A 15674-nucleotide genomic window follows, 5' to 3' on the forward strand; every position below is an offset into this window, starting at 1 on the left:
AAATAGGTCTTGAATTTTGTTAGTTTCACATTCGTGATCAATGAAGTCCCCTTGTACACTGGAGTGCACATGTTGTAAAATTTAAATAAAATTAGTTAAAAACAATTTTGTTTTTGTAATGTGTTTTTTACCATCCCAACACTTGATTTATCTGAAAAAAATCAAAATCAAAATACTTTTTTTTCCCTGGGTCTCAGGAGGATATGCAAGTTAGCACAGGGTCAACATTGCAATGAAATGTGTTTGACGAGCAGCAGTCACTCAGCAGCATGATACAGTAGGAGAAAATATAATAAAATATAATAAAATAAAAAAAATAGTAAAGAGCAAAATATTAGAGACACATGGTAAAAGAGAAAAGAAGACTAAATATATATGTATCTATAAATATAAATATATGTACACTAGTGATTTAATAAGAAAATCTTGAAAAGAAATATGACGGGAGGGCAGACGGGATATTGCACAGGAATGAGCAGCAGAAAATTACAGTATTGCACTTTTAAATATAAATATCAATGACAATAAAGTGAAGTGACCAGTGCAGATTAAACAGAGTACTTGTGAAGCTGCAGCTTCTGAGTGCTGTGTTGTGTGTGTTTAAGTGTTGTGGTTGAGGTGTCGTACGGCTTGGTGGTAAAAACTGTTTTTAAGTCTTGTAGTCCGAGCAGACAGACTCCTGTAACGTCTGCCAGATGGTAACAAGGAGAACAGCTGATGTGCTGGGTGGCTGATATGTGAGTGTGTTTGTTGATGTAGGGGAACTGGGTTCATATGTGATTTTTGCAGTTGACACTTTCATTTGCTGTAATTGCGATCAGTGTGAAGTGCTCGCATCTGAATCTGAAGTCTGTAGTTTGAGGGTGATAGGCCAAAGAGTCCCAATGCTGTTCAGTCCTCTTCTGTTCAATATTTTCTCAACAACAACTGAAAAAATATTTGTAAATATAAGATTAAACATGTAGAAATCTCAGAGGTTGAACAACTTTGCCCATTATTTTGAAATGTACTTTTTGAGTTACCTGAATATTGAACAGAAGGCTTTGTTAATTTTACAACATATGTCAGTCTGCTGCTGAATGTGCGTCTTTGAAAGACACAAGCTGTGTTTTGACATCTTTAGTCGTCAGTCACTGAGTAATGTCAAGTTGTAGTGAATGCAGTGGATTAGGAAAGAGCAGTTATCATACATTGCAACAACGTGGTCTGTCTGTTCCAGGAGCTTTGCAATTTTAAATAGTAACCATTTCGTTATTATATTTGGTGCAAGCGCTTGAAGCTGGAAGGATTTTAAATGAGCTGGAACTTACATCACTACGTCATAATCTTTCCTAATTGAAGTTCGTGCCATTCTCATTTTTCAGATATTCTTGTAACATTTACGAAATAAATAATCAAATTAATCGTATTCATTTGAACATATAAATGTTTGATAAATAGCAAATGTAATTAGTTTCTGATGTTCCGAACTGGAAATTTGTGTTTCAGATTGATCTGACTCGGTCAGGCTGTTCTGACATAACAGTTGTTTTCTGAAGGGTTGATTGAACCTCATCGTTCCAGTACAGCGAGGACACGTTTTAAGGCTCGTGGAGAACAAGGAGAGGAAATGTGTTGGGAACAGAGCATTGCTTTTTTTGTGCATGAATAAGTGTGCATGCGCCTTTTTTAAAGAGTACAGGTTGATTATCTTGTGACATCTTTGCTTATCTAATGATGACAGAGTATTTTTAATTTTTACACATTTTATTTTTTGTCTTCCCATTTTAGCCATGGGCCACTGACTTTGAGTGGCTGGGCTGGATAAGCTTCTGACAGGCTTTATTAATGAACTATGATACATCATGTATATACATCTCCCACTGATAATGTGGGGAACTAGATAAGGACAGACTGCTCTCTTTAGAATATGTTCTCCAAGAATCGCTTCAATGGACAACACGGAGCAGGTGTTTCCCCTAAAGGAGGCGCAAAGTCAAAAGTTCACCCACCTAAGAAGAGGGCTCCAAACCCAAGGGTAGCACTAGTTATTCGGGGCAAAATACATCGTTTATTGCAAGGATCTGCAGACCACCATGTCCCAGATTCCCACCTCTATTATTCAGGTATTGAGGAAGACGAGGCGAGAGAAACACATGAGAGCAGAAAGGAGCACAGGAGCATATACCCAAAGGTTAGCCCAAGGGCAGAAGCATATTCCCCCACAGTTTCAAACACTAAAACGCATGGTGTAGCATCTGGGCCACCATGTGTAGGAGAGGTGGAACTGAACAGAGAGGGGTGTATAAGAATACCCTGCACTTTGCAGCATAAAAGATGTAGATCACCAGCAAATATTAAACGAATCTCCTTCGAAGAAGGACTTCGGGATGCTCCGGAGCAATTACGGCCACCCCTACACTATGCTCCGGTTGGTCCAGACGTGAATGGCAAGAAGTTTGTATCAACAGCAGGAAGGAATTTTGCCTCACCCCGTATTCGGCCAAAGAGACCTTATTCTACTGGTGACTGTGTTGACTACAATTTTAACAGAGCTCTCCCTGGTACACTGCTAGAAGAGGATGAAGATAAAGAGGAGGAGTCGAGTGCCATCATCGAGCACATTCTAAAAGAGCTGAGGGGAATCAACAAGATCCAGGAGGAAATCTCCGACCTCAGGGATTACCTGACCTCAGTTCGAGGGTCAGTTGAGGAAGTATCATCGTGTGTAGATGCTGTTCTGTTGGAGATTGAGGGCATTCGTTCTAGCAACAAGCCTGGAGCCCATGCAGGTACTTGGTCAGGGGTAGGGTGCAAAGATGGCCCATCCTGCCGCAGGAGGCCTGCAAGTGCGTATGGCAGTTTAGGTAGTGCAGTGCCAAAGTCAGAGTCAAATTGTTTCCCTCAAGTATGCAATGAGCGCCATAGCATACATAGAGAATTACTGCCAGAAGACTCAACAGTTTCCCCAATCGCTGAATCCGTGGATCATCAGGAACTAGAGGAACCAGAGGATACCTCTGAGCATAGCTCTGATATCCCAGTAGGCGCTATAGCAGGAAAACTCAGCTTTGGCTACCTTGATAGGCAGGATGGTCAAGACTGCCTGAGCACCAGCTCTTTGTCTTCTGGTCATAGTTCCAAATCTGAATCAGACATAGAAAGACCATCATCTAGTCATGGAAGAAAGCAAGAGAGGACTCGTGATGGGGAGGAACATTGGACGGATGCTGTACCAACACACAGTGGACCTATGGAATCCGTGTGGCATAGGGAAACAGCTTACACAAGGGAGCATGAAGGTGTGAGCCCTCTTTGCTGTGAAGGAGCTGGGAGCTGGGAACAATACAGTGGTGCGACGGGATATGGTACATCTGGGCAGTGTTCTAATGCAAGCTCAGAACATCTCTCTATACATTCTGGAAAGCATTACAACTCACCCGCCAGCAGTTCTAGCAGAGAGGAATGGCAGCCGCGAAGGAGGCGGCCTCAGAACCAGTCTGGGATTCATGGATCGGCAGATCCCAGTGAAAACTCCACTGTAGCATATGAATGTGCTGCTGATTTGTCCTACCCGCAAAGTTCTGGTTACCACTCAGTCGATGGGCATGATGCTGAAGCAGAGGAATCAGACTTTAGGCATTCAGCTGATCTGAGCTTTACAACAACTTGTCAAGTTGAAACGTATTTAGCGTATGACGAGTCTACAGCAATGACGTGGACCGAGGCATCCTGCGTGACTGACGCCAGTAACCAAAGCTTAGGAAATCAATTCTCTCACCCTGGCAATGCAGATCCCCAAGCTGGGGGTTTCAATGTCAAACGCATAGGTAGAGCAGTACTTGATTTTAGCTCTGCCTTGCGGGGTGCGTTGCGCAAACTTGAAGCACCTGGAGCTGTGAATCCTGAAGAAGAAACAGACTTTGAAATATCAATGCCTTCAGATCTGCCTACAACTCAGTTGCCTTCAAAACCTTTTTGCTATGAGACACAATTGGTTCAAGCATCTGATATAACCCAAAAAGGTGATGTGGTTGGTGGTGATGATATTGCTTTTAGGGAAAGCATAACCAGCACTGTAGATACATTAGATACTTTCTATGTGGAGCCTATGCTTAAAGAAGCCATCAACAGCCTTACATTGGGGTCTACAGAAACTTACCAACACCCTTTTTCTGACATTGTCCCACCGTGTCCTGAGGAACTCCCAGTCTGCCCTGACGTGATTTGCAGTAGTGCTGCAAAACTGCCTCAACCTGATGGCCTTACAGAAAAACATGCAGAAACTCTTGCAGATGTGAGCATTAAAGAAGCTCAGCTTTCGCAATGTACCACTGCAGATTCATTGTCGGCCTCGGTTTTGGCTGACGAACCTGCAGCCGTGGAAGAGCAAGGGCAAACTGATGTCCCACTGCCACAACAAACTAGCATGGACACCCCTATAGTTTCCGAGGACAAACCAGAAGGAGAAGCAGCAGAGCTATCCACAGAGATCAGCCAGATGGATGAGCGCAGGCTAAAGTGTCTGAGGAGCTTTCAGCAGATTCTTCGTGAGAAGAGAGAGACTAGGCGCAGCCTTGCCAGTGCGTCCACCTTCTCTCAGGAGGAGTTTGAGCAAGGTAGTCATTACATGACATTTAATGTTGGGCTCATCTGTTGTTTTATTGTTTGCATTTTATTTGGTTGTACAACTTTTTCAGTATCAATGGCGGCCAATAACAATAACAGCCAATACCGGTCATTAACCGGAGAATATTGGATTTATTAAGCTGTATTACACTCTGAGATGTGTTGTGTTAACGAAGAATTTAGCAATTGATCAAACTGATTCAGTTAATTTAACTCTTTGAGTCAGGACTGGATAAAAATATCTGATTAATGCACGTTTTAATTTGGGTTTTTTTTGCTTTTTTGTGATTAGAGCAGATGAACCATTAAAATGTTTCAACTGAAGAGCGATATGAACACACTTCATCTTCTCAGTAAAGGAGAATGGGTATTTTAATTCATTCAGACGTCTATAAATGGTAACTGAGTCATCATTTAACTTTTTTGTCAACACAAGTGTTTCTAGAAGAACAAACAGGAAAACTTTTCCTTCCCCGCTTCCTGTCATCAAAGCCTCTTCCCGTTACTGAAACTCTTTGATCTGTCCTGGTTGCAGTGCATCGTTTTCGTTGATGAAAGCTTAACCACCGGTGTCCTCTTTAGATACCCTCACCCAGAGGTTATGAATGAGCCCCAGTACCAAAAGGTTCCTTTGGGTATTTACCGTACCAAACGTTTTCTGCTGGCGCTACACTTTTCTTGTCCCGTGAGAGTAATGTATCACCTGCCACTCAAGAGTCCCTTACTCCTTTAAGGCAGTGGCCATTTGCTGAATTAGAAAACATTAATTATCTCCTTGGAAAGCTAGCCTCACATTAAAGAGGAAGGAGAAGCGAAATATTAGGAGTCATTTTCATGATAAATTATACATGTTAATGAAACATTTATGACCTCGGACCTCATCTATCTGATAGCTCAGCAACTGTGCTGCTTTTAGCATTACTCAGGAATTAACAACAAAATGAATAATCCAGGGTGCGGCTTGTTATTTCACAAACTAGTCTGTGACTGTTTTCCATTTGTTTTTCTTTTTTCTTCTGTGCTGTGTTACAGATGGAAGTCAAGATGGAGATCAGGTTACTTGTTTTGTGGTTTCTCCCCCATTAAAATGACAAACGCAGTATTTTTAAAGAAACTGTTCTTTCTATGATTCTATTTCTGTTGTATTTATACATTTCCATCATGCTTGTGTCTATATTTAATTTTCCCTTTGCATTTATATCACTTAGATGTTCAGTTATATGTAGTTATGTATATGCAATAATGCCCGCACTGATTAGGACATAAAAGTGGTGACGTGTGTTAGTCACTGTGGTATTTCCTTTAATACCCGTTAGAAGAAAAAACAAAAACATGGTAAATATTTGGTTTGTGTTTTCTGGGAGCACATGTTATTTGTGTTTACTGTACAAGGGGAAACCACATTAATGAGGCTCATATATGCATGACGACAATTCAATCGATTGCAGAGTCCTGTTTGGCATGCGGTACTGAAACTCAACCAACACATTTGAGTCGCTGTGCTTCTGTCTTGTTATTTCCTTTTCACTTTCTTCTATTGCTCATGCTTGTGCATGTGCATGCACCACTGTGATGAATCCAGTAAAGCCAGACCCAGTAGCTGAACGCCTGACCTGTGACTTTCTTTTTCAGAGCCGAGATCAAGATGGTGACCTCAGCAAGCACCCGTGGGCCAAGCCAGGGTCAGTAAAGGTCTTCTGATGTGTGTGTGTTCGTTCGTTCAAGCGAGTTAGTGTGATACAGTCGACCCTAGAAATTTGCAGGTGTCACGTTTCTAGAGCACCCGTGAATAGTGAAAAACTGCATTCTGGGTGTGGTCATAAAATGCATATAAATTCCTGTTATTATGGTTTAAACCCTAAATTTGGGCGCCATCTTAGGGCTTTAAGAAGACTGCTATGACACGAGAATGTTGGAGATGCAATAAGCAGAGATATAAAACGCTCTCAGATTGGCTACTTACAAATCTCCGCCCCCAGCACAAGCTACAAATTCCTCCCAAAAGATTGCGGAGGATATTTGTGGTTTTTGTGAGTAGTTAGGTCTAAGGAAAAATCTGCAAAAAAAAGGCCATGAACTGAAGGTACGCTGTACTCTGGGTTTTCCTTATTTAAAAACTGATCAATACATTTCCACATTCGATTGTTGTGTACAGGGGGAACACACCGTTTGGCATCGACAGCATGCCAGATCTCCGCAAGAGAAGGCCCATTCCCCTCGTTAGTGAGCTGGTAAGCAAACACTCAATCATTTTCCTTGTGACATTTTAATTTTGACCCTTTCTGACCCTAAACTTGATCAGCTAATTGAAAATAAAGACAGCCACCTTTCATACTGACTTGTATTTGAATATGCAGATGTACCAGTTTGAAAATGTCAGTCAATCGTGACAAAGCGAGCTAAACAATCTCCCACATGAGAGCAATAAAACAGGTTTATCATTTAACTGCAATGATGGAGTCATGTGGCACTGCTGTGAATAATGAACAACTCGCTTAATTAAATTTTCCCAGCTAACATGAATTTCATATGTGATTATATCTAAAATTATTTTGCATTTCTAATAATTGACAAAGTGAAAGTCTAGCTATATAACTATATTCTCAAACGTCTTCACTGACCCATCCAAATCATCAGGTGATGCAATCACTTCCACGGCCACAGGTGTATAAGATAAAGCAGCCGGACATGCAAGAGTGAGTCGCTCCCAGGAGCTCAGGGAATTCCAGCAGTGTAGTGAAATTTCCAATCAGTTAAATATTCCACAGTCAGCTGTTTGGGGTATTATAACAAAGTGAAAGTGACTGGGATCACAGCAACTCATTGTGCCGAGTGTAAAGTTTGGTGGAGAGGGGATTATGGTGTGGGGCTGTTTTCCACCCTTTAGTTCCAGTGAAAGAAACTCTTCCATTTTGGACAATTCCATGCTTATATTGGGAACGGTTTGGGGATGGACCCTTCCTGTTCCAACATGACTGTGCACCAGTGCGCAAAGCAAGGTCCATAAAGACATGGATGAGAGATTGTGGTGTGGAAGAACTTGACTGGTCTGCATGAAGTCCTGACCTAAACCCAGTAGAACACCTTTGACTGCAAGCCAGGCCTTCAACATCAGTGTCTGACCTTTCAAATGTGCTTCTGGAAGTTTGGCCTAAAATTCCCATAAACACTCCTAATCCTTCCCAGGAGAGTTGAAACTGTTGAAGCAAAAGGTGGGTCGAATTAAGAACGGGAGGTTTTATTATTGGTTAGTTAACAGTATTTTTATCGTATGCACCAAACCAGCAGTGTGAAATAAATTAATATCTGCAGCTTCCATTCCTGATCACTCAGTTGAAACGTTTGGGTTAAAGAAACTGCTGATAAATATCCGAAATAAAGCCAAGGCAGTATAGATCATAGGGGACTTAGTATGTTCATTTCCTGTTTAACCCTTGTATGGTGTTCGGGTCTGTGAGACCCATGCCATTTAGAGGCTGCTGCCCCTTTAGGCAGTATATACCATCAAAACCTAAAGATATGTACACTTGATTATAACTGATTTTATTGTTTTTATAACATTTTATTGGAAAAAAACGAGAAGCACATTAATTCATAAATGCGATCGAACAAAGGTAAAGGGACAAAATTAACCGTGTTTGCTGTTCACATGGCTCGTAATTGGGATGAAGTAAACATCTGTTGAGTAATTTAACATAAAATTGTTTGATAGTGTTAATTGGAAAGCCAAAACTCCACCAGACCCATGAACACTGGCTGAGTAACAAAAATACGAACACCATACAAGGGTTAAGCTCCTCCCCTTTTAAGCTAACTTTCTTCTTATTGGCTGCTACCATAAACTAAAGGTTTGAGCAGCAGAGGATCAGCAAAGGAAGGGTGGGGCTTCTGTGCTCACAGCCAAAAGTGCGTCTCAAAGTTATCGTGTAAGGTAAAAAAAGCTGAATCCGTTCACAGGAGTCTGAAGGTTCAGCTTTTGGTTCACAGGGTTTACTAACCTGTACAGTACCAATACATACAAGTCAGAGAATAAATAAAAGCATAATAGTCCCCCTTTCAGATTCATGAGCTTCAGTGCTGAGCTTTGGTGGAGTACACACTGTTGGCCTAGCGATGGTCACCAAAGCAACCGTAGCTCTCATTTGCTTGTTTTTTTCATGTACCCATTGCACAAATATGTATTACGGGGATTTTCCATGTTGCTGTTTTGTCTAGTGCATAGTTTTTGTTTCTCTTTGTAACTGTGGTGCACGAGATGTTTTGCCATAACTTTACTTATGGATTTCAGCTGTAATGATCGATTAAAGTCCTTCAGTTTCTAAAGCGGCAATTAAAAAAAACTGATGCAACAGTTGTACATACTACAATCACCTGATTTGATTCTTAAAGATTGATCATTTGCAGGTTAGATGCAGGATATTGAAATAGCACTCGTACAGCAGCGCTCGCTGGGTAGTAGTTTGTTTGCAAGCAGTGAATTGTTGGTTTCAGGGTAAAAGCTGCTGGTCCTCTCAGAGGGGAACCTGTTTGTTTTGTCTCTAACCTTTTCTTTCTTCTTGTTTTCTTTCTTTGCACATGTCTCCCTGCCTTTGTCGGCCCTCAGGCGATGGTGAGTAAAAGACCAGAGATTTCAGCTGCTGTACTTTATTATTTGTTTGAGGCGCTTTGTTTCAAACTCTGCTTTGTAGCGAAGCATTTTGATCTGCTCAGTGAGAGTTTTTCTTTTGTGGGTTTTCATACATTCAGTGTGAGCATGCACACACATGCAGCACATACGAGTCAAATATAAATCCGTTTATTTCAAAATAAGCTGACAAAACTTTGTGTGAATATTTTCAGATTTGCCTTTTTTTGAGGGGGATTTGTGTTTTCGATTAAACTGTTTTCGCTCCATTTTTTTTTACATAACACATCCACTACTCTACAAAAACGCTAATAAATGTTAAGGTAAGTAGTGGCTTTCTCCCCTCAGTCTTCTGCTGAGTACTTTGGAGAGGCTCAGACGTAGATCCGTTGGCTGCAGCTGTGAATATTCAGTCCCTGAGACTTGTTTGATTAAAGAAACTCGTCTCCTTTGATTTAAAGTGATGCTCCAGGGTGAAGGTCACTCTTTCAATGGCTGATGTGACAGATCAGGTTTGAAGGGATCTAAAGATTCTTGAACAAGCTCATCTAACTTCATCAAGCTTTGTCAATTCATCAATCATAAAGAGTAAGTGACCCAGACAGGAGATGATGTCCAGGGATGAACAAGAAACTTTTCAGATAGAACTAAAGTAGTTTGAAGATAAAACTGCAGAAACTCGGAAAGAAGAGTAAAAATGCGAACAGACAATGGTTTGTGATGTTACCTGTAAAGAGTAAAAGTTTCAGATAAATAGAAATAAGATAATTACAAAATTGCTGCTATTTTTACAATGCAAATCGCACTTACAGCAGAGAGCTTTTTAGGAGCAACATGGTGTCCAACCAAAGAGTAATGCAGCCAAACCAGGAAACATGCACACATAGATACAGTGGGATACATATTGACTAGATGTAGTGGACTTCTGGTTCTGGCTGATTGTGATGTTATGTGGACTGAGCTGCAGCGTGCCGTATTTCCGGTTTTACTTTGATAGTCACGTGTGCTTTGTTAGCGTGTTTAGTTTTGCTTCTCTTGTCACGTCCTGCCTAATCAGTTCCAGCTGTGTTTCCCTCCTGTTTCGTTCTCTGAGTTCTCCGATGTGTGTTTTAGTCCTCAGTCTTCTCCTGGTCGTTGTGGCGTTGTTAACCTACACTCTCCGTGCTGTGTTTGCTCCCTTCGTGTTCCGGGAATTCCCTAGCTCGTGTTTCCCAGTTTAGTCTCCAGTGTACAGTTTACATTCTAGTTTTTGTGTTTGACATTATAGTTAGCGTTTGTTAAGTTAATTTTTATGTAGCGTTAGCTACGCCCTAAGTTTAACTTTCTGTTTCCGAGTCCTGCAATTGGGTCCTTCATCCTGCCTCCCACACAGCACTCACCATGACAAATATCACTTTAAAAATTCATAAAACCTTAAAAGTGTTTTGTTTTTTTAATAACATTTGATGGCCAGTCCTGTTTTTTATACCCTGGTGTTATTGAAATTAAAGTTATGGATCTCTTTCCATTTAGATTAGGGTTAGGTTTGCTTAGGACAGGGGTGGGCAACTCCAGGCCTCGAGGGCCGGTGTCCTGCAGGTTTTAGATCTCACACCTGAATCAGATGAATAGTTCATTACCAGGCCTCTGGAGAACTTCAAGATATGTTGATCAGGTAATTTAGCCATTTAAATCAGCTGCGATGCATCAAGGACACATTTAAAACCTGCAGGACACCGGCCCTCGAGGCCTGGAGTTGCCCACCCCTGGCATAGAATAAAATAATTGCGTTGCATCCTGTTGCTAGGACATCCTTCTACAAAAGATATGAAGATATAAATTCTAGATACTCTTTTAACCTTCCCTGCTCACAGACAGGAGCTTCCAGTCTGTGCTACTGGGCCACGGACATGTTTTTATGTTTTCCAGCATCGACTGACCTCTTTTTGGCACTTTAAAGATATTTCACCTTGGGCTGTCTACCTGTCCAGTGGTATCGTATCCACTTCTATGAGCTTAGCTGTCAGAATGGATTAGGAGAAGCTGAGCATTTAGAAAGAAAAAAGAAATTTTCCATTGAGTCACAGCTGGAGAGGGTTTAATTCTTTAAGCATGCTTGGTAATACCTTTCAGGCTGATGCACTTCAGCTGGAGAGGCGTATGTCAGAGAACTGACCATTACAGCAAATTATTGAACAGTTAGGTCTAACAGGAAAGACGAGGGTGTTTCAAGAGGGCTCGCAATGACTGTTCAGAGAATTCGATAACCTCACTTCACTGATAAGTTCACACGAACACAACAAACTAGTTGAATCGACAGCGCTAAAAATAACAGGAGGTTGTGGCACTGGCATGTGATTAATCATCAGAAAAACCGTGACTAAGCAAAAGGTCTTATATCTATCTCACATGCATGATTATAAACTGATCATACTGATGGTTCTCCTGGTTTCAGTGAATGTGACACGTATGTGAAACAGCTCATTCCACTCATGTGAGCACAAATTCAGGGCTCAGTGTGATGCAATGCCAGGCTAATATTAAAGCTACGATATGTAATTACCTTTGTTAGGTTAGACAGAACCAGTGAAAGTTTGGTTTATTGATATAGATGGTTAAGACCTTGAATGTGTATATGTACAATCTACACTCCACAAAACCCTCACTCCATATCAGGGTTTTAATAGTTTTGTAAAATAAAAACTAATTTTCATTAGTTTTTATTTTTATTTAGTTTTGACTTCAGATTTTCAATTTTATATCAGTTTTAATTAGTTTTTACCATTTGTTTGCTAGTTTAGTTTAGTTTTTATTTTTTTGAAAATCCTTAGTTTCAGTTTAGTTTTGATTAGTTTCAGTTATAGTTTTAGTCGTGTTTGCAATAATTAAGTGTAACAAAATCCCAGTTTCATCATATCAGTCATTCTCTTCTGCTTATCCTTGGGTATGTTGCTATTCCAGCTACCATACTGCACCCTGGACAGGTCGCCTGTCTGTCGCAGGGCTAACACGCAGAGACAGACAACTCATATTCCCACCTATGGGTTCTTTAAATAAATAAATAAATAAAGGCAGATGAACAACCATTGATACCAGGCAACTATAAAATGTATATCTTGGCCCCAATGAGACTATTAACTCTCGCAGCACCGGGTGTTCGTAATTTTGGTTCAAGTGAATTGATAAACTTTTTGAAGGTAATTGACTCACACAGTTGTGTAGATATCCCCGTCCTGTTGTCTCGGGATGCATCACGCTGCCTTGCCTGGGGTTAGCTTCTGTTTTCTGGGGATGAGGGTTGAGTGTGCTCCCTTACCTTCTCAAGCTAAGCTAGGTTAGCCTTCTTGTGTGAACTTTTCAAGTGCACTTCAAGGTTTGTGGGATTTTTTTCCCTTTAGAAACGTCCCTCATAATTTGTCTGTTTCCACTACAAGACACTTGCTTTATCCAAAACACAGTCATATTCAAAGTAATCCCAAATTGGACTCTGGCGCTTTCTTCCGACTTTTCCTGACATGATTCTGCGCGTGGACGGAGCAGCAACACAGACGACTCGACTAACGTACTGCCACCTGCTGGCATAATGAGACACAGCAAGAAAAAAATCTGGAAACTAAACTTCATTTTCACCCTTGACTCTTGTATGACACGCACACATCAATGAAAACTAAACACATTTTTGCTATAAATTCAGTTAATTTTAGTTAGTTTTGTGAACACTCATTCCAGTTTTAGTTAGTTTTCCTTTTTTTGTTTTTATTTTTATTTCCGTTAACGAAAATGTTTTTTCACTTCTAGTTTTCGTTAACGATAATAACCTCACTCCATATAATGGGCCATTTTTGACATTGTAAATTAATAAATTTTAGCCCTTGATGTCACAAAAAGAGAGTAATCAGTATCTCTCAGTATCTGTGATCTGATTTCCCTCTCACTAATTTCCAATGAAGGAAGCTAAACTAAATACAGGCAACTAACAATCAGAAAACTCTTCATTGCACTCAATCAAAACACTGCTTCTTCAAGTGAAGAGTTTCGTAACGACTCATTCTGCAAATAAATGACTTTGATCAGTTTAATATGATGATAACTGACAGCAAGCTGCTGTGAGAGGCGTCACTGTAGGATTAAGAAATCTGTGCATGTATTTGAAGAATATTCTCAGGTGCGTCACACAAATGAGAAATGGAAACACATTTCAGCTTTAGTGGTTTCTACCTGTGTTCTCTTTATTTACTTCCTTTTTAGTCAATAACTTTCTTATAGTTTCACATTAAATGTAAACCAACAAGAAGCAGGAAATTAACTGAGCTCAGCACAAAGACTGGAAGCAAGGGGAACAACTTCAGTGAACTGGAGTGTTGAAATGCTGAGAGTGAAAATGATGCAGAGAGGGGCGGAGCACAAAGCAAGCTCAACATAACCAGGCTTCCTTTGTGTTAGCAGACTCATCAAAATCCAATAATGATATTAGCTTCGTTTTCTTGCACAAAGCTTTCAGCTTAAGGCTCTGCGTGTGCTCGTTTGACACATGATTTAAATAATCGAGTGCCGCCTACTCCAGCCAAGAACAGGTCATAGAGAGATGTGAAGGATAACGATAACATTTCCAACTGAGACACGAGAGAAGTGCCACAGAAAAGTTAATATATGATGTTTCTCTCAGAGCATCTTTAGTGCTTATTTTTATTTCTTACAGCCGCACAACAGAGGCCTAAAATTTAAACATATTCTTATTTTTTACATTTTTGCTCAATTTGCTGAAATTCCAGATGTGTAACAAAAACCTGAAGACCAACTGCAAAACTTATTGTTGTTATGTGTTTGTTTTTTTTAACCAAAACTGACCAAAAGGTCAGGTTAGTGAAGATAAGCAACTTGTGGTGACCAAGAAATTTATAAAAGGGTAAAAAAGCAGGGTTAGCCAATAGTAATGACCACAAATACAGTGAATAAATACGTATAGTTGTATCATTTCAGGGTTCATAGTAAGATCTTGCAGTGTTGACAATTATCTAACAATGTTTTTCAGATTCGCTGTATTGTGAAGTTGTGTGTTGATGATACTGGCAGAGCAACAGCTCACATGATCCTATCTGCATTTGTTATTTTTGTATCTTTTTTTGTACACTTAATGGTTTTCAGCAGATCCATAAACACTTAATCATAAAATGTAAATCTGTGGGCAGTTACTCCATGCCCCCCTGAATTGCCTTAACCCTTTAAAACCGGTCAGAGCAGCACTCTCCGTTTTGCGTAACTATTTTTAAATCCCGGTAGCTCTGCAACCACGTGAGCTAGCGCAATAATTTTTTTTGCATATGAAACGGGAGGAGTTGTACTTACATCTTATGCCATCAGCTTGTCCTCGGTCACAGTTTCCTTCCACATATAGCTTTGCAAAAACTGCATAAAAAGCACTTGCAGCAACAAAAACATAATATTCCAGAAACACGCTTTGCCGATCTGATCAGCTGTTCATAACACTTCCTACGTCCATTAGCGCGAACTTTCACATGTCCTCCATGACCTGCTCGAAACCGGAAGTGACGTCATTTTCGTGGAAATGCAGTTTTTTACCATCAGGGCCTCATGAGCCTATACTGGTGTTTTTAAAAGTTATGTTTGACTTCATGACTTTCTGTGTCGTTTCTGGGATGCTTAGGACTCATATTGCACTGCTGGAAATAGTTTATTTTGATGCATATGCTGCTTTTTTGCAAATTTGCACAATAATATTTATTTTTGTTTTTCCTGCAGTATATAAAAATTGGTGTATTTCAAAAATAAAACTATGAAGACACTCAAAATAAATTTCCTGTGGTGGGAAACTATTTTGTGCAACTTTTTTGTATTTACAGTTTTGAGGGATAAGCCTCTTAAATTTCTCTAACTAGAAATATATGTTAAAAAAACAAAAACGATTTTCAATTTTTTTTGTAGTTTATTGCACTTTTTTGCAGTTTATGTAATTACTATGCACTTAATGCAGACATATTATTAGACATATTATAAATGTAGGCTGTAATGGTTGTATTGATGTATAGCAACTTGAAATGCTCCCAAAAATGGCTCCACAGCATGTAAAAATATAATATAAGCTCTGGCGGACTTGGTTCTATGGTAGGTCTTAAAGGGTTAACCTATGACTTAACAGCCTCATATATGACACATGTGATATGAAAATATCATTCATAGTGAATATTATCAGCTCATCTGCTCGTCTCAGAAGGTAAAACATAACCACCTTTGTGCCACTGAAAACTCTGCCTCTAGCCTCGACAAACCTGCAGAGCAAATTTGAAAGATTCCTGCTAATTGTACATCACAAAGAGCCTCACAACTGTAGCAGCGCGAGCGTGCGTGAGGGTTCGTCCTCAAGGAGACAATACACGAGAGTAGTGTGTTTCAGAAAGTGTGCCTCAAAGACAAAAGGAGAACAAAAGCGTGTGTTGTTCTTGTG

General features: G+C 40.1%; 1 protein-coding gene across 1 annotated transcript in view; it reads left to right on the top strand.

Annotated features, from left to right (window-relative positions):
- LOC102797264 (protein unc-13 homolog B-like) overlaps positions 1–15674 on the top strand; it is a 211869-nt gene that overhangs the window by 120339 nt on the left and 75856 nt on the right. Inside the window, exons 13-15 of the mRNA XM_087849490.1 lie at positions 6241–6290; positions 6764–6839; positions 9212–9217. Coding sequence (XP_087705616.1) covers positions 6241–6290; positions 6764–6839; positions 9212–9217 — 132 coding nt within the window. The remainder of the gene's footprint in view (positions 1–6240; positions 6291–6763; positions 6840–9211; positions 9218–15674) is intronic.

The sequence above is a fragment of the Neolamprologus brichardi genome, chromosome 12 (genome assembly GCF_056152115.1).
Source record: "Neolamprologus brichardi isolate AB-2024 chromosome 12, ASM5615211v1, whole genome shotgun sequence".
Taxonomy (NCBI): domain Eukaryota; kingdom Metazoa; phylum Chordata; class Actinopteri; order Cichliformes; family Cichlidae; genus Neolamprologus; species Neolamprologus brichardi.